The 17,948-nt window shown below is 53.2% G+C and overlaps 1 protein-coding gene across 5 annotated transcripts in view; it reads left to right on the plus strand.

Moving 5' to 3' along the window:
• The window catches only part of AFAP1L2 (actin filament associated protein 1 like 2), a 94,373-nt gene that overhangs the window by 59,319 nt on the left and 17,106 nt on the right, over positions 1 to 17,948 (plus strand). For 4 of the 5 annotated variants that reach the window (XM_028121836.2, XM_028121839.2, XM_028121837.2 and 1 more), the window contains exons 3-5: positions 5,139 to 5,213; positions 6,581 to 6,675; positions 12,628 to 12,718. In XM_028121836.2, coding sequence (XP_027977637.2) covers positions 5,139 to 5,213; positions 6,581 to 6,675; positions 12,628 to 12,718 — 261 coding nt within the window. The remainder of the gene's footprint in view (positions 1 to 5,138; positions 5,214 to 6,580; positions 6,676 to 12,627; positions 12,719 to 17,948) is intronic. The other variant, XM_028121838.2, reaches the window with a different exon arrangement.

Raw genomic sequence — 17,948 nt, forward strand, 5'->3', positions numbered from 1 at the left:
TGAGAATTGGAAGTGATATTTTGGGACAGTGAGGGACCATAAGAGGGCATCTGATCCCTCTGCCTGGCGGCAGGAGCAGCCGAAATGCACCCCGAGGAGGGAAGTCGGCTGTCTGCAGCCCTCGCCGCCAGGAAATTCTCCCTCACGTCCCACCTGGACCCACCGTGCTACGTTTCAGGGTCGTTTTTCCTTTTCTTTGTTCCCTGTGGAACTAGTTTGTATTCTCTGAGCGAGACAGAAGTCCTAATGCTGAGGTATGCTGCCTTCTGCCCGGCGGCCTTGTCCTCTGCGGGACAAGCTGGCTCTCTTAGCCTTCCATGAAAGGCGTTTTCCTGGAGCCCATTTGGGGCCTTTGCCATTCTCCCGGCCACCCTGGGGTTCCCAGGCTCCTCCCAGCTCCGTGGCTGGTCAGCAGCGCATCAGAGGTGGGAAGGCTAGGTGGGAAATGCACATCACAGAGCGGGTGAGTCAGAGATGAGTCAGGATCTATGAGTACAACTCTTTAAGAAGCACACTCCCCGACCGACCGTTTGGATGTGCTCCGACTTGGGATGTTTAATGCTAGACAACACCTCCGTTGGGAACTGGAAGACCCATGGGATGGGCTTCAACCCCTGGTTCTTGGTTCTGATCACTCTTTCTGGGCCCCCTGGGTGGGGTCTCCCTTTTGGGTTCATGTGCTGTGTAGCTTCCTGTAGGATGACCTTTGTTTCACCCCAGATCTTTGCATGTTCTGCACTGATAAAGTCAGGCCCTCCCCCAACCCTCGGTGTCCGCAACTTGGAGGAGGCGCCCCAACGTGAATTGCCCGCAGTGCACCACTCAGACCACTGGAAGTACGTGCACAGCCTTACCGAGACCCGTGGCCGCCCCTCCTGTTCTCAAGGCTGGTGTCCATTCTGGTCCTCTCCATGCTCTCTTCGCCAGCACAGCGGTTAGAGCAACAGCTAACAGCTTTTGTGCACATCCTCTGTCCTAGCACGGGGCTTAACGTAGGAGGTGGATGATGCCACCTAGTTCCCGTCCCAAGTCAGCGAGAGAGGTGTTGGCCTCATCTTCTCAACAAGAGCGTGGAGGATTTGCAGAGTCACTTCTTCAAGGCACACGGCTGTGAGTGGCAAAGCCAGGGCTCGGGCGTGGGCAGGCGGCCCTCACAGTTCTACTCCCCTCACCGCCCCACGTTCCAGATTCACCTGCACCAGCAGGAATTGCCCTACACAGGACAGAATCCAAAGCCCCCCCTGAAATCAAAGCATTTGTCTTCCTTCTCAGTCTCCCAGGCCCGTCTTGCTGTATATGTTCCAGAAAATCAGCTCAGCTTGATGGGACTTGCAGGTAGAGGCAGGCTGATCATTTTGAGATAGTCTGTGGTCTGCATTGGCTGAGCTGTTGTTTACTCCCACACATTTTGGGCAGAGCATGAGAGAGAGGTAGAGAGAGAGAGAGTGTGTGTGTGTTTGTGTTTACCCTTTTCAAATTGTCCATTTGGGTTTTCTGATCTTTTATCGTATGAGCGCAACGAGAATTTTCTCTTCTCTTTGCCTTTCATCTGGATGGTCAAGGCAGGGTTTGAGGTTTATCAGGAGCCTATTATTTGTTCCCTGTTTTCACCTGAGAGGGCCGTGGGTCTCCCAGTGCCCTGCTCAGAGACTCTGGGAAAGTGTCGGCGGCGGGGCGGGGGGGGGGGGGCGGGTTGCCCCTCAGATGGGAAAAGCTGCTGATGTTCTGTCTATCCAACTGAAGCAAAGAGGGTCCCTGTCCCTCCTCCTGACTCCTCATCCAGTTCTCTAGGAAGGACCATGCCCTGCACACAAGGGCCATTCCCCAGAAGCCACACGCTTACTCGGACCACGCTGAGCTCTCCTTTCCAACCATCCCTGTTGTCATTCCCCACATGCTTGTGTTAACTATCCCATGGGCATCTGTTTCCCCCACCAATTTTGAGCTCATGAAGGTAGAGACAGTGACTTCTATTTCATTCTGTGCTGTATCCCCAGCACCTCGTATAGTGCTGGGTGCTCAGTGCACTTCCGAAAATGAATGAGAGAATGATAGAAAATTCTCCAACCCAAGGCTACTGCCTCCCAGACATGGGACAGCTCAGCAGTCTCCCATTATAGGGCCAAGTTCACTGGGCATTTCCCAGGATTGCAGATGGTTCTGGGAGCCTCTTACTTACCAACCTAGATGGTCCTGAATTAGCACCCTGAGAATCAAAGCCTGACCAACCATGGCCTGCAGCAGAGTGCCCAAGGCAGGAATCGCAGCCTTGGGAAGTGGCTGGTGGTGCTCATTTTCTCTGCATTTTACAAGCTGCCATCTTGGGGAGGAAGCACCTGCCCAGAATCTAACAATTAAAACAATAATAATAATATCTTTCTTTTTCCTTTTTACAGGAGCATGGGCTTAGTCAAAAGTAAGAAAAAAATAAATGAACATAAGATGAACATTGCACTATTTACATTCCTTCAGTTCCTATTTTGATCTTTATCGGCATCATCTGAATATTTTTATGTAGTTGTGGTTTGCCTCTGTATTCTGCTTTACGTTATTTTTACATTTAGAATTGCTTCCTGTGCACATTTCCATGTGCTGACAGTTCCCCTACTTTTTCTTTTTTTGCTATTGTGAAACATGATTCAACTGTAAGTCTTAGATATCTCTGTAATAGTGGACATAGAGCTTGTTATTTTTCACAGTTCGGTAGTATCCACGGATGGATGAACAGTGATTAGTGGCATTAGGTTTTGTAATTTAAAAAAAAATCCTCATACAGGGGCACCTGGATAGCTCAGCTGATTTGGCATCTGCCTTCAGCTCAGGTCATGATCTCCGGGTCCTGGGATCGAGCCCTGTGTCTGGCTCCCTGCTCAGCAGGGAGTCTGCTTCTCCCTCTGCCTCTGCCCCACCCCCTCGCTCATGCTCTCTGTCCTTCTCTCTCAAATAAATAAAATCTTAAAAAAAAAAAAACTCATACAACCTTACAATAAACATCCTCAAATAAAATTTTGTTTACATGCTGGAGTTTTTCTTTAGGACACATTTCTGGCAGTGGAAATGCTGGGTTAAAGACGATGAACACTTAAAAAAAAAAGAATATGAACACTTAAATTATCCTCCAAAATTTCTTCCAAAATGTCTGTGCCAGTTTACACACTCTCTAGTAATCCATTTATTTTTAAAGGTGACTGTTGTTATACATGTTGATGTGTGATTTTTTTTCAACTTTTCCCATTATCGAGCCTTTGAGCCCTTCTCCATGGTTTAGGCTGTCATTTTTAATCTTCGTTAGTTATAGGGTTAACTTTTTCAAGTTCCTTAATATTTGAGTTTTGTACCCTTGGAAACTTAAGAGTTTGGTAAAAACAGGCAATGTGCATCACAATTGTTTTTCACAAATCCGAGGCAGACAAGGCACGTGGCGTAGCTGTTTTGCTCAGAATTACACGATTAATGGCAGAGCTCGCTGCCCACCCCTGCAGGGCACTATTCTTGTGTACTCTGCTCTGGAGAAGGTACTGACCTGGCCCCTCTGGCTCTCACTCAGTGGAAGGATACCAGTTGTGGCTAACTACATTAGACCTCATAGTTCCTTCCCATAAACTGCTGCAGGATGGGGTGATGTTGCTGACGGGTCCTGGCAGGGCCGGGCACTGGGGCGGTGATCCCACAGGCTGAGGGCAGAAGACCCCTCTGGCTGTGTCCTCCCCGTGTTCTGGGTTTTCAGGGCTCTGTTTCCGCGGGCCTTTGGGCTGGAGGCTGGGCGGTCTGTGGCATAGGTCTGACATTGAACTGCCTTCTTTACCCAGGTTTGAATGGGTCCCCTTGCTGGTTCACACAGTCTCAAACTAGTGGAGCCACATGTTTCTAGGAAGTGCAAATTAAGGGCAAAAAAAGAAATGCAGGGGGATTTCTAAGAGGAGAAGTGCTAGGATGAGCTTCCTCTGCAGTCTTCTGAAGAAAGGGTCTTTGGGGCATAAGAAACTGAGCAGTGTTGGGAGACTAACATTTCTCTGCCCAGACAGGTGCTGGAAAGGTAGCCTACACAGAAATGATTTTAGGGGCGCTTGGGTGGGTCAGTCGGTTAAGTGTCTGCCTTTGGCTCAAGTCACAATCCCAGGGTCCTGGGATCGAGCCCTGTGTCGGGCTCCCAGCTCAGTGGGGAGTCTGCTTCTCCCTCTCCCTCTGCCCCTACCCCTGCTTGTGCATGCTCTCTCTCTCTCTGTCTCTCTTTCTCTCTGTCAAATGAATAAATAAAATCTTTAAAAAAAAAGATTTTAAAAGAGGGAAGGGCTGGGCTGCCATAAGGTGCAATCTACAGGGTAGAGCAGGTGCCTGGCAGAGCTCCACTTTCAATTCCCAGCACACTTACCCCTCCAAACCCAGAGCTCACGATTTGGGGGTCTCAGGCCCCCACAGTGGCATGGGAACTAAATTTCCAGATCCTCAGTGTGACCTACCTGACAGAGACATCACTGTGATGAGCCGAAGCAAGTAACCCAGACTAGGGTGAGAATGACGGATATGAAATATTTTACAATTTCTTTTTTTTTTTTTTTTTTTTTAAGATTTCTTTATTTAGGGGCACCTGGGTGGCTCAGATGGTTAAGCATCTGCCTTCAACTCAGGTCGTGATCTCCAGGTCCTGGAATCAAGCCCCACGTGGGGCTCCCAGCTCAGCCGGGAGTCTGCTGCTTCTTCTGCCTCTGCCTCTCCCCCTGCTCATGGTCTCTCTCTGTCTCTCAGATGAATAAATAAAATTGCCAGAAATATTTTACAATTTAAATGAAATGCTAGAAAATCCAGAGAAATCTGCTTGGTGGAATATGGGGCAAATCTTCGAGGTGCGGGTGCCTTTCCACTTAGACTTTTAATCCTGAAGCTATCCTTCTGTATCTTTTCCCTCCCCTCCCCCACGACCCCCACCCCCAAGTTAGGAAACTAACAGTCAGCAACTCAGCATTTCTGTTTTTGGAAATTTGTCAACTCCATAATGGACTCTTTCAATCAAGTCAAAATGTATGCTTTTACTGGAACCCCGGCTAATGACAGTGTCTCGGGGGACACTGTTTCTCTCTAAAAGCCATTTCCCGTTGTGGAATCACATGAAACCTTTGTCTTCCAACCTTCCTCTGCAGGTTCTGACGAGGAGTACATTTATATGAACAAAGTGACCGTCAACAAGCAACAGAATGCGGAGTCCCAGGACAAAGGTACGGGCTGGCCCTGCTGGTGGCTCGGCCAGCTTCTGGGAGGGGCAGGCATCAGCTTTGGTCCCATCCCCCCAGCCAGCACCAGACAGCCCAGTGGAGTTATTTCTGGCACTCATATTTTGGTTGATGGTATTTTGGGTTGATGTATTTTGGGATATTTCATCAAGCCACCTCCTTGCCTCTTAAAGGTCTCATGTCCCCTTCATGGATAAGGAATCTGGCCCTAAAGTCTCTCCGCTTTCCCCAGCATCATCCCGGGAGTAGGAAGTCATAGTCAGATGTTCTAGGGAAACAGCCATTGTATGGTGCTGATTCCACGCCCCAGCTTTCTATCTTTTGATAGAAGTCTGGGTTTTATGTGTGTGTTGGGGGGGGGGGCGATAATAGAAGATGGAAGTGCTGATGTTAGCACCTGCCTTAATATTCAAAAGTTTTGCTCAACGGTGCTCTCTTGGCAGAACATTATACCTTACGTCAGAAGGACATACTGTGTCTTCCATGATGTCTTCCTCTTCTGCTCTGTTCTGCTCTCCTTTTCTCTGAAAACCTTCAGGAGTGGGTCTGGCAGGACCTCAGGGAGACCCAGAGGTTTGCAGAGCTGCCTCGTTGCAGAGGAGAGGGGATTAGAAGCTCCATCTCCCAACTCCCCAGCCTGTGGCCAAAATGCAGAGGCTTAGCAAGAGGTGCAGATGCAGTGCTCCAAGGCACTTGGTCCTGTTCAAGGCTTGGCTTCAGGATCCCAGCCACCAAAGCCCCGAGGCCAGATCCAACTGAGTCTGTCTGTCCTGGGGCTGGCTGGGCCACTGGCTGAAACGGTCAGGCTCAGAAGAGCCTCCGGAGCCTTTTCCTTAAAAGCACACGGAGGGCTGGTGGCTGAGTTCTCCAGTGGGGCTTCGGCACCTCCCGTGCCACTGCCAAGCCTGGGACCCAGCAGAAGTGACCCAATGCAAGCTGCCCCTGTGCCCAGGGTCGTTTGCCTTCTGGGGAAACTGGCATGGAAGGAGCTGGCATCACAGGGTCGGTGCTGGGAGCTGCTCAATATAACGACCACAGGGCAGCTTCTCTGCTCGCTAACGCTCCGCGGCTGGGCCATTTTGGGCACAGGGCAAGTGGAAGAGAGGGTGTGGAGCCTGCCAGAAACCCCAAACCCGTTCCTTCTGAGGAATCTGCCCATGGCTGAGGCACCACTTGCACCCTATTCTTGGAGGGAAAACCACATTGGGTTTTCCCTGGGACCGCCCGCCTGGGTAATTAACACCTGCTCAAATAGATCTCAGGGTCCATGTGGCCAGACATTCCGGGATAATGGGCCCTGCTGTGAGCCTGGGCACCCCTCACCAAAGCCTTCTCCTGTTTGCTGCCCACAGCAGCCGAGGAGCAGAACCCACTGACCAACGGGGAGCCTGGCCAGCACTCTTTGGCCCCTCAGAAGAGTCTTCCAGACCTCCCGCCACCCAAGATCGTAAGTGTTCATCTGAGACCCCTGATTTCCTGACTGGGGCCCCCGTGAACTTCCAGTTGTTTTCACAGGAGTCAGTCCCCCAAGTAGCTGGCATTTTCTGAGCACCTACTGTGTGCACACGTACTGTGTGCAGGACATGGGGGGGGCACTGGGGGAGAGAGAACAGAAGGATGCCTGCCTGCAGGTGACATCCTTGGCCCGGGGCCACAGTACTCGGGACACTAAGGCTAACGGGAATGGGAGATGCAGGGAGTTCGCTGCCTTCATCAAATGCCGCCACGTGTTGGAGGCTACCAAGGTCTGTCCAGCACCATGTGAGGGGGGTCATGTCTAGCTGTGGTCACCAGCTCAGGCCACAGCGAACTTCTAGAAATGTAAATCATATCACCTTGCACGTCCTGCTTCAAACCGGCCAAAGGCTTTCCTTGAACTTAGGGAAAAAAAAAAATCCATGTTCCTTAACCCAGCCCCACAGCCTACACGGTCTCCACAGCCTGGCCCAGCTGCATCTCCTGCCTCAGTGCACCTGCTCTTTGCTGGCCTCCCGTTCATGGATTGGACCGCATGGTCAATGTTGCCTTAGGGACTTGGTGTTTTCTGGACCCTGGCTTTCCAGTGGCTGCCACCTCCTCATCTCTCAGACTTTGACAGACAGGCTTTCCTTGACCTGCCGCACGAGACATCACACCTCTGTCCCTACCTCAGTTACTGTCTGCCCCATGGCCAATGACGCCTCCATGGCACTTGCCACCGTCATAACAGTCTTTGTATTATTTGCCTCCCAGTCTAGATGTAAGCTTCCCAGGACAGGGGGGGTGTCTCTCGTTTACTGCTTCGTGGCCTGTGTCTGCACACAGTAGGCCATACACATGTATTTGTTCATGGATGGATGGATGGGTGGACGGAATGAATTAAGGAACCCTACAGATCTGGGCTCAGATCCCAGTCTTGCCAGGTACTAGCTCTTTGACCTTGAGCAAGTCATTTAAGGTCTCTGGCCCTTTGTTTCCTGGTGTTTAAAAGAATGTGAATCTGTCTCCTAAGATCGTCTTAATTTGACAGGTAAAGGCTATGCATAGTGTGCTAGGTCAGCTTTCAGGGAGGTGGGCAGCAGTGTTTATATTTAATGGGTGAGGAAACCAAGAATCGGCGGTTTATAGCGTCTGAATGTTGCACACACAGAAAGTGCCAGAATCAGAATTTGAACCCAAGTTCTTTCCTATCTAGGACCTGGTCAGGGAGGTTTCCTGAGAGGTATGAGGTGAGAAATGGGAAGGATCTCTATAGGTAGCAGGGTCCTGGGGTCAAGAAGTGGGCAGGGTTTCTATGGGCAGCAGAGTCCTGGATTCAGCTCCAGCTCCTAGCACGCCATCCAGGGGCAGATCTGTGGGCTCAGGTCCCTGCCGAGGGCATCCTGACCCCAGCCTGGCCCCCTCCGTCCATGCCTCCCCGAAGGTGGCAGGGCTCCTCGGGCTGCTCTCACAGCTGGTAGGCAGTTCTGGAATGCTGGGACAGTTGGCACACTATCCCACTGCATGAAGGCCTCCTGCTGGGGGACAGTTGGCAGAGACTCTTCATCTCAGGCTGGGTGAGCCTTGGTGGCCTGAGCCTGAAGCCCTGGTGTCCCCACTATGCTGACGCCCGAGCAGCAAGCAGCTAGCCACCCTGGTGCACACAAACGTGGTCCTCCCCACCGTGTGTCTAGAGGTGCGGACATTTGTCACTTTTCATATGAAGAACCAGAGGCTCAGTTAAAAGAGCCGACCAAGGGCCTGCCTCTGGAAGGGAGCAAGGCCAATTTCTGAATGCAGGTTCTTGGTCTCCAGGCCCTTCTGCGGCCTGCCTGCCGGAAGCACTTCTGTGCAGCAGAGTGAAGGTGTCTGTTCTGTTCTCCCAGCTGCAGGCTCCCCTCACTTTCAGCCCCAGGACTGGGGAGAGGGGGTGTGGCCCCTCCAGGCCAGACCCGTAGCCGCCATGCTAACCAGTGGGCAATGCTATGGTTTTTCTGGTGTGTCTCAGGCGCTGCTGGCTGGGTGTAGGGAAGGGAGGTGGCTGCTCTGAGCTGGAACTTTCCTGTCCGGAATTCAGCAACTGATTCTGATCAGGACCTTCAGCTCTTGGTCAGAAGCATCACCACCTACCATAACCCACCTGGGGCAGCAGCTTCTGGGCCACCACCTGCTGAGGGAGGCTCCCACCAGGCCAGGGTCACGGGCACCGAGTCCTGGGTGGTGCTGACTCACTCTGGAAATCTGTGCTTTGTGGACACGGTTGGGGGGCTGGGACCAGGTCCTAGTGAGCGTCAGGCTGCCCTTCTCCCGGCAGCTGCTGGGACTCTGGCGCCGGCGTTTCCGGCTCCTTTGCGGGTCCCTGCGGCATGGATGCGAAAGCCCCAAGGGCCCTGTGACCGCTGGCCTTCCCCTAGCACTGACTTCTTGTGTTGGCCGTGACTGGGGGGCCACTCCGGGCCCAAAGAGGCTTGTGTTGACCTCAGAGAAACCCAGTGCTGGAGTTGGGAGAACTGTCACCCCAAAATAACACCTTCCCGGAGGGACCTTCAGACGTGAGGCCGGTGTTCCTGCGGACGCACTCCAGGCCCCGGAGGGTTCCAGCGAGGCAAGCTGACGCTGCCCTCGTCCTTCCTTGTGGGGTTCCTCTGCCGAGAAGGATAAGGGCTGCTGACCTGACTGCGGCCCTTTCTGGTTCCCTCCCAGCCCTGTTTGGGGTGCCCACCCCCACCCTAGGGGATTTCTGAGGAAAGGCGCAGAGAGAGAGTTCTTCCCCTGCGGCACGCACACGCCTGCCCTCCCGCAGGCCTCCTCTGGCCAAGTCCAGCGGCCACAGCCAGAACTCTTTAGTCCAAGCCCCCTGAGGGGCAGCGTCAGGGTGGACTGGGAAACAGCTCAGTCTCCTGGCTCTCTGGGAAGAGGAGAATCAAAGCGGGAGGGAGGGAGGGAGCAAGCGGGGCCGTGTGAGGTTGGAGCGACCTTGTGACCTCTCTTCCCGAGACAGAGAAAACCGAGCCCCTTCCCACCCTGACCCCAGAGCCTCAGGGTGCCCTGAAGCTTGTCCACACCTGAGGCCTGGCTCCGGGCTTGCTGAGGGCTGAGACAGAAGCTGGATGTCTGCCTGGGGTCCTCTGAGCCCGTGGCCGGGCTGGGAGGGTGGCCTCCGCCACAGGCTTAGGATGCCCTGATTCTCTCTCTGGTGGCTTGGGTCCCTTTCCGTCTCCTACTGAGGCAGTGGGGTAGCAGACAATGTGAGAGGCGACCAGGGCTCTGGAGCAACCTCATGGGCGTGAGCAGTGACTCAGGCAGCTGTGTGCACAGCCAGATGCTGTGGTCACTGTAGGAGAAGCAGATGTTCGCTGGCATTGTTTCTCCTCCTGGCTTGTGTAGCCATCTCCACCCCAGCTCCCCTTTGAGGCCCGAACATGCGTTGGCGCTGGGCTTAAGTGAGCTGCTCTATGGGGGAAGCGGCTTACTCCACACAAGGACCTTACCATGGTCAGTCCGGGGAGCTAGGGCTGGCCGGATCTGCTCTCCCTGTCCCGAGAATGTTCCACAGTGCACGCTGGGGCAGATTGCTCATAACTGCAGAGACGCCTCAGGTCATCCGGACTACCGCTCTTGTTCAGCTCTCACGTCTACTCTAAATCAGAATTTGCAAACTGTAGCCCCCTGGCCAAATCCACAGCCACTGCTTTTGTAAATAAAGTTTTATTGGAACAGAGCCATACTTCTCAGTTGTGTATTATCTATGGATGCTTTTGCTCTGCAGTCCCGGAGTTGAATAGCTGAGATCAGAGGCTCTAAATGGCCTGCAAATCCCTTAAGTATGTGTTATTGGCCCTTTGCAGATAAAGTTTGCAGACCTCTGGCAAATCCTGCTGAGCAGGGTGGCTTTCTTCCCTGTCCCTTCTTGTAGATTCTCAGAACCTTCTTTCCGGTTGTGAAGTCACATCTCTTCCACCTCTTCATTTAGTGTCTCCAACCTGGATCATCACAACGATGATGACAACGAAAATAATGCTCCTTTATTCGTAACCCTGAGCGATGAGCAATTCTCGCTCCTTGGACTTTGGAGAACAGACCATTACACCTGTGTAATTATGTGACTCTTCTGGATTTGGGGGGAATCGTTTTATCCTTTATCTTGACCCAAGCGCTTAGGTTTTGTCCCGGCAGCCTTGAGAGCGGGGACTGTCTTCTTTAATGAGGCTGAGCTTGGGCTTCAGCATGGGCAACACCAAACGTCTCCTCCGTCTCCTCAGGAGACGGCTGTTCTTCCTCTGCCGAACATGTATACAGGCAACCTTTTCCCTTCACTAATACTTTTATATTTTTTAGGTTAGTAAAAATTCATATGTATTGAATAATAGTGCTGGGCAGAGTTTAATCCTTACAGTGACCCCATGTGGCAGGTATTTCTACTCTCCCCATTTTGCAGTGGAGGAACCGAGGCTCAGAGAAGTCAAGTAAGTTGCCCAGGGTCACACAGCTTGGATGTGCCAGTGTCAGGATTCAGACCCTAGCCCTGGAGATCGGATTCCGACCACTACCCTATACCGCCTCTCCATTTATGGGTGTTTTTTTACAGTGTCAAGCTTAGGAGACTCTCAGGAAACACTCCCTAGTGTTCTACTCCCAGATAGGACAGTAGGACCCCAGTCTAGGCTGACTGCTTGCCCACCATCTCCTGGGCCAAAACCAGGGGAGCTCTCTCTGTTGTAGATCCCTCAAATAAACTATTTGCAGAGGCTGGGGTTTCTAGATCCTTCCTTTCTCCTGCCAGCAGGGCAAGGAATCCTCCAAGGCACAGAGGTCCCTCTGAGCCCAGGGTCTCTCTGTTGGCTGTCTTCCTTCCATCTCCTCCCCACCCCCACCACTTTCTACTGCTTTCCTTTGAAGCCCCCCAAATGCCTTGCACAAGGACTTTCCAAAACCAGAAGTCGGAACGTATTTCAGATTTTGCCATTTCTGTTCTCTCATTATGAATATTCCCTTAGCCCTCCTCAGGGATTGCATGACTCAGGGAGACGTCAGAGATTCGTGTGGATGGATCTTTGCACATTTATGACCTGTATATAGTAATACTCATGCACCAATCAACTTCTTCTGTTCTCCCCTGCTATTGCTCCTAAGATTAGTTTCATAGTCTAATGGAGGAATAGAGGATTTCATGCTTCATGCTTCCACATACCTGCATATATTCTTTTTCTTCTCAAAATGTGCTCATGCATCCCTATACCACGTAAGAAGCTCAGGGTCATCTTTGAGACTCAGCTCAAAGATCGTGTCCTCTAGGTGGTGAATGTTCCTCACACCCTGCGGGTTCCCACAGAACTTTGACCTTATCTATTAGAACACAACTCAAGATGCACTTGATGGGGAGCCTTGAAGATTCACTGCCTAGTTGAATCTTCCCCAGGGCTGACTCCTGAACATCTGGATGCGCCCCTCACAGCTGGGGTGCGGGAGCATCCAGTATTTGCTGACCAAACGATTGAACTTACTATGGTAAAAATTTAGGATATAGAACCCTGGTCATCTCCCTCCATGTGCATTTCATTAGCCCTTGTCATTTTAGAAAGTACATGCTATTTAGAAGCCATAACGGCCTGATACCATCTGGACCTTTCGGTGCATTCCACATCATGTATACAACGCTATTTTCTGTGTGTGGTGGGGGTTTGAACCTCATCTTGCAGACGAGAACGCTGAGACTCAGCGAGGTTAAGCAACACACCCATGGCCCTCCACTGGAAACAAACCAATGGACGTGGTGGCCAATGGGAGCCATGGCATTCCATGGTCTCCCTCCCGGCCGGCTTGAAGTCCAGCTTGGCATTTTTTTTTTTTCTTCTAGACTCCCCTCCTTCCACCCAGAGGGTTAATTCCAAGTCGTTCCCAGTGTATCCTATCTGAAAATGTTTATTTGTTCATACCACAGATTCCAGAACGGAAACAGCTCTCCATCCCAAAGATCGAGTCTCCAGAGGGTTACTATGAAGAGGCTGAACCGTACGACACATCCCTCAATGGTACATCCGGGGCCAGGGCTGGGGCTCAGAGGGGGCCACCACTTCCTGTACAGATGCCAGTGCTGGACGCAGAAGGCAGCCTCGGCTGCCGTTTCCAGAGAGCGTGGCCCGAATTGAGAACTGGCCACAGAGCCCTGGGCCTCTGCTCTGGTGGGGAGCTGAGCCGTGCTGCAGACCCAGGCTGCCTGTAAGGAGGGGCTTGGGATGGTCCACAATGAGCTGCTTTACTGTGTCTGATGCTTTCGGTCTTCCCACCCGGATGGTGCTGGATTCAGCACAGAAATGTGATGGAGGAGAGGTGTGTTGGCCCAGAGACACTTAGAAGCAAGGGGAATGTGGTCAGGCTGAGCCAGAGTCCTTTCCAGGGTGGCTTTCATTGGACTCGTAGTTAACTGTGCTCACGCTGTATGCCAAGCATGCTTCTAGGAGTCAGGAACTCAGCAGAGTCCAGAGTCGCAGCCCTTAGACTCTGTGAGGAAAGACAGAAAACGAATAAACCTAGGTTGTGTCAGGGATGAGATAGTGTTAGGATGGAAAACACGGGGGCTGGGTTGGGGTGGGAGAGGGTGTTATTTTAGGTAGGGAGGGGCTCTCTGGTAGCATGACCTTGAGCTGATTCCTGAATGAAGTGGGCAGTGGGGGAGAGCAGAGACCTGCGGGAAGAACGTTCTAGACTGCGAAGCACATGCAGAGCTCCTGAAGCAGGAGGGCACTCGGCATGCTTTGGGAGCAGCAAGGAGGCCAGTGGAGCTGGAGCGAGGAGAGAGACAAGAGGTGGGGACAGAGGAGTCAGCCCCAGGCCACGAGAAGGACTTTGGCTTCTCTCTGACAAGACCGCAAGCCATTGGGGGGTTTACTTGGTGACTGACCCAACTTTGGCATTCGGTGCTACAGGGGCAGGGCTCATGCTGGACCCCTCTGTCCTCAGCCAGTGGTGCTCAGCCTGGGCTAGTCAGATCAGAAATGCTCTTGGGGTGGGGATTCGATAGCGCAGAAAGGCCCTACAAATCCTGGAAGACAGAGAGAGTGTTGTGGCCCACGCACCCAGGCAGCTGGACTCTGACCCGCTCACTCTGCCCTCCTCACCTCCATCAGCTTCCTTGCTTGCTAAGTGGAAGGTCTTTGAAAGCGTAAAGCAGTTGGCAGATGTAAAAGGCAAGGGTCCTCGGTGGTAGGAATGAACTTGGCCGAAGAGGGTGTTGCTGGCTCCGTAAAGAGCAGGACGAGAGATCACAGGGGACCAGTCCCTTGGAGCCATGTTGGACCCTTCTCTTTCTTCACACCTTACCTACTGCCTCCGGTCGCAGGAACTGTGTGGGAGGTGAGGGCCTGTTTGGATTGAGGTTATTTTTTTCTGAGAGGCTGGCTTTGTGGGCAGACCTCCCTTCGCTTGAACCCACTGAGCATGTGGGACGTTGCCGAGTCACCGGCGGGGCCGTGATTGCAGACCAAAGCTGAGGGTGTGGCGCTGCTGTCTAGATGCATCTGGAAGGTGGAAGCCGTGAGTCACCACGGCGGGTACCTCCATGCGTCTTAGACCCTGCTCTCCCGGGTGTGGCCCGTGCCAGCCGGGGCCTGCATCCCAGACGCTCCCGGGGGCCTGTCTGTGGGGCAGGCGCTTCATCTTGTAAACAAGTGGGCTCGAGCTTCTCGGCGTTTGTGTCGGCCGTGAATTCGTGCTGGTTTTAGCCAGGACTGGGGCGCCACTGTGAGGACAGACTGCAGCCAGCAAGTAGGGAGTAGGGAGCTGTCTGCTGCCTTCGTCTCCTGCCAGGACGAGGACCGAGGACGACCCGAGACTTGGTCCCACGTGCCACCAAGGGAGGGCTTCACCCGCATTATCAGCTGGCCTGCCCCCAGTTCCTGCTTGTCGCCCCCACAGCTGTTTGAGCAGTGAGACGGGCAGGTCATGGCAGGAGGAATGGTCGTCGGCCACCAGCGATTTGTAGACTTCCCACAGGAGACCAGTTGTCTGGGTGCTTGTCCTGCTTTCTCAGCGCTGTCCCCACACTGCTCTCAAGGGTCAGGCCCTTCTCTCCGAGTGAAAGTTTAATCAGCGCCCTGGTGGCCTGTGCAGATGGGAGGGCTGGTCCTGCTTGCACGAGAGGTCAGCTACTCGGCCATGAGGTCTCGTGCTGGGGTCATGGCAGCTCCTGGAACAAATAACCTCCCTTGCAGTGTATAGCGACACAGCACGAATCTCTGTCTCACGAACAGTTCAGCGTGGGTATTACTGGTCAGTAGGGAGTTTAGGCTCCTTCCAGTGTGGGCTCGGCCACCCTGTAAGGCCACAGAATCCTCTGCAGAGAGCGAGCAGAGAACCCCTATGTGCTTCTTAAAAGTACCAGCCTGAAGTGACTTTTACCCACATTGTGTTGGCGACGAGTAGTTACGTGGTCATCTCTGGAGGGGAAGGGGCTGGGAAAAGATGTCCTTGATGGGGCTGGGGCCTGTCCTGAGAAGCCCATGCTTCCGGTGGACAGGCAGCCATGTGGCCACATCTGGGTCACTCTGTGTCTCTCTCTGCACTTGGGTCTGGTCTTCTCTTCATCTTGACTCTCTCCATCTCGCCTTTCTCCTGTGCTTCTGCATCTCACACAGGTCATTCTGGCGGATTTTCCCCCACTGGAGTCCCCAGATGGGTGCAGGTGCCTGAAGGAGTCATTTACGCCACGATCACCTTGGGTACTGCTTGTCCCCAGAGCTGGAATGCCGGTGATTCTGTGCCTGCTGCCGGGCTCTCAGAGCTCGGATGCATGCCCGAGGGCGGCCTCTGACCTCTTCCCCGCCCTGTGCATGGGTCCTGCATGTGCACCCCATGTATCACCCTTCCAGAAGGAGAGACTCACTCTGCCTTCCACAGACCCCTCCAGCGGCATCCGAATGCATGGGCGAAGGACCAGGGCGCTGCACGGTGGTTCTGCCCTCTGTTCCCAAAGACCTCCAGCAGCACACAGTGGGGGGCGGTCCTCCCAGGGATGCAGAAAGGGGATGGAATTACCTGAGCCTCCTGCCTTTCACTCCTGTTCATCCTGTCACCCCTGGAAGCCATGTGTCTGTCCTACATTCATGGCCCTGCTATGATCGCTCTTAGAGATAAATGACAAAATGACAATATATTCGCCCAAGCTTCCCCTAAGCTACTCCAGGTAGTTTGATGTACTGTGATTTGCTGGTTCTTCTCGGCTTCCCCATAGCCCCCTGGAGGTGGATGGGGAGGTGTTAGAATTCTCCACAGACCAACCCCAGAAGCACAGACAGTGGGGGGATTTGGTCAACTTCTTCCTGCTAAACTCTGTGACCTCCCTCTATTAATTGTTGTCACAGAAGGAAGCATCCTGATGACACTGCATCGTTCTTCTTATTTCCCTTATTGTATAGACTATACCATACTGACAATGAGGACTTTCGCTTTTTAATAAAATCCCCCTGCTCCTGTCACTGGATCAGATCAGCTTTCTTGAGTTAGTCCTGTTGCCTCTCGGCACTGATCCTTCCACACGTAGAATTTTAACTGTGCCTCCTCACTTACCATCGTATTTATTGAGCTACAGGCTAGTGTTCAGAGTTCCCAGGGGTCATGGCTGCCCGGCCTCCTTCAAAGCGGGTGCATCACACTTTTCCCGCTCTCCTGCCGCTGACTGTAAATGGCACTGGAATGAATATCTTGACGCATGTAACCTCCCTCCTCCCTTCTCTGGTTTCCTAGGATCTAGGGTAATTGGGTCAAAGGGTATGGGTGTTTCTATGGCTCTCACAGCAACAGGCTGCCAGAGTGTTTTCTGAGAGGCGTGTGTGCATTTCCGTTGCTACCAGCAACGGGAGAGTTCAGGTCTCCCATTGGCTACGCCCCTCCTCCCCATCTTTGCTTATTTCATGGGTGTGAGATTAGGAGTTTGCGCAACTTTTTCGTTAGGCTGAGAAGGGGAGCACTACCGCACTGCTGTTAAAGAAAGCTGGTTGTTAGACAAAGTAAGACACATTTTCTTTGGCCCTGTAGTTAGGATAACCGTGGCAGTGGCCTCGTTCTGGTCTGTATTCTAAGTCAAATGTGGTCTGTCTTCCGAGGGCAGAGAGTAGAAGGGGCTTCTGCGGAAGGGAAGGCTAAGGGCCCATGGGCTGACTTTTTTCTGAAGGGGATCGGAGGGGAGGATACAGGAGGTACATTCACCCTGGCTCCAGGGGACGACAGAACGAGTCTGTAGAAGTTACAGGGAAGTAGATGGTGGCCTGACTTCCCAGTCATAGAAGGAAGTAGCCAGTGGCCAGGACATAGTGAGCTCCCCATCCAGAGGGAATTCAAGTGGAGGCTGAAGCAGCAGCAAGGTTCCCACAGACGGGATTCCTGTGTTGAGCCAGGGGGGTTGGACCAGGGATCCTGAGGTTCTCTTTTCTCCATGTCCTGCTTTTCGGGGTTTTCCTGATTTACTTTTTTCTTCACCTAGTTTTGCTTGGGCTTGAATAGCAGAATGGGGCCTGGAGAACAGAGCGACTCTCCCAGGGTACGGTGGCGGGGGGGGCGGCAGGGAACAGAAACTGAGGCATGGGAAGCGTGCACAGAACTGAATACGGTTTGTGCTTGGTGAGCTTTGGGATCCTCTTGAACAGAACAAATGCATGGGGTCGGCTGGTCGCCGGAGGTGGAGGAAGCGTTGGAGGCAGAAACCAGCACAAGGGGCTGTCGGTGCTGGGAGGTGTGCAGGGGGAGGGAGAGCAAGCAGAGTCTGGGGAGGCTGGAGTGGGTTGGGAAAAGGGCTGTGACCAAGGCGGACAGCCGCCTTCCCCTCAGAGCCATTTCCTGCTGTGGTTTATCCCACCCTAAGAAACTGCAGCCCCTCCCTCAGGGACAAAACCAGGGATGGAGGCGGCCCCGCTATCGGGGGCCTGCCACGTGCCCAGCTCGGGCTCGGACGGCAGCCCTTCCGCTGGCCCCTTAGAATGCCCGGGTGCCAGGCTACCCCCACTGCCAAATCCCTCAGGTGAGGTTATGGAGGCCCCCAGGCAGGACGGTCGCCTGTGGGCAGTGTCTTGTCAGAGGTTTCTGTGGAGCCTGGGATGACAGATTTGAGCAGGAAAAGGGAGAGACTCCTGGTTTGGGTGATTTGTGTCTGTGGCCAGGAAGGACATCCAAGAAGGCTTCACTGAGGGGGCTTGGGGGCCGGGCCTGCCCAGGTCTGTGGCTGGTAGCTGTCAGGCTGGTTCAAGGGCACAGAGAGCTGGCGGGGGGCGG

This window comes from Eumetopias jubatus, unplaced genomic scaffold (genome assembly GCF_037043125.1).
Source record: "Eumetopias jubatus isolate StellerSeaLion01/CBP00866 unplaced genomic scaffold, mEumJub1_p1.0 scaffold_17, whole genome shotgun sequence".
In the NCBI taxonomy this organism is placed as follows: Eukaryota; Metazoa; Chordata; class Mammalia; order Carnivora; family Otariidae; genus Eumetopias; species Eumetopias jubatus.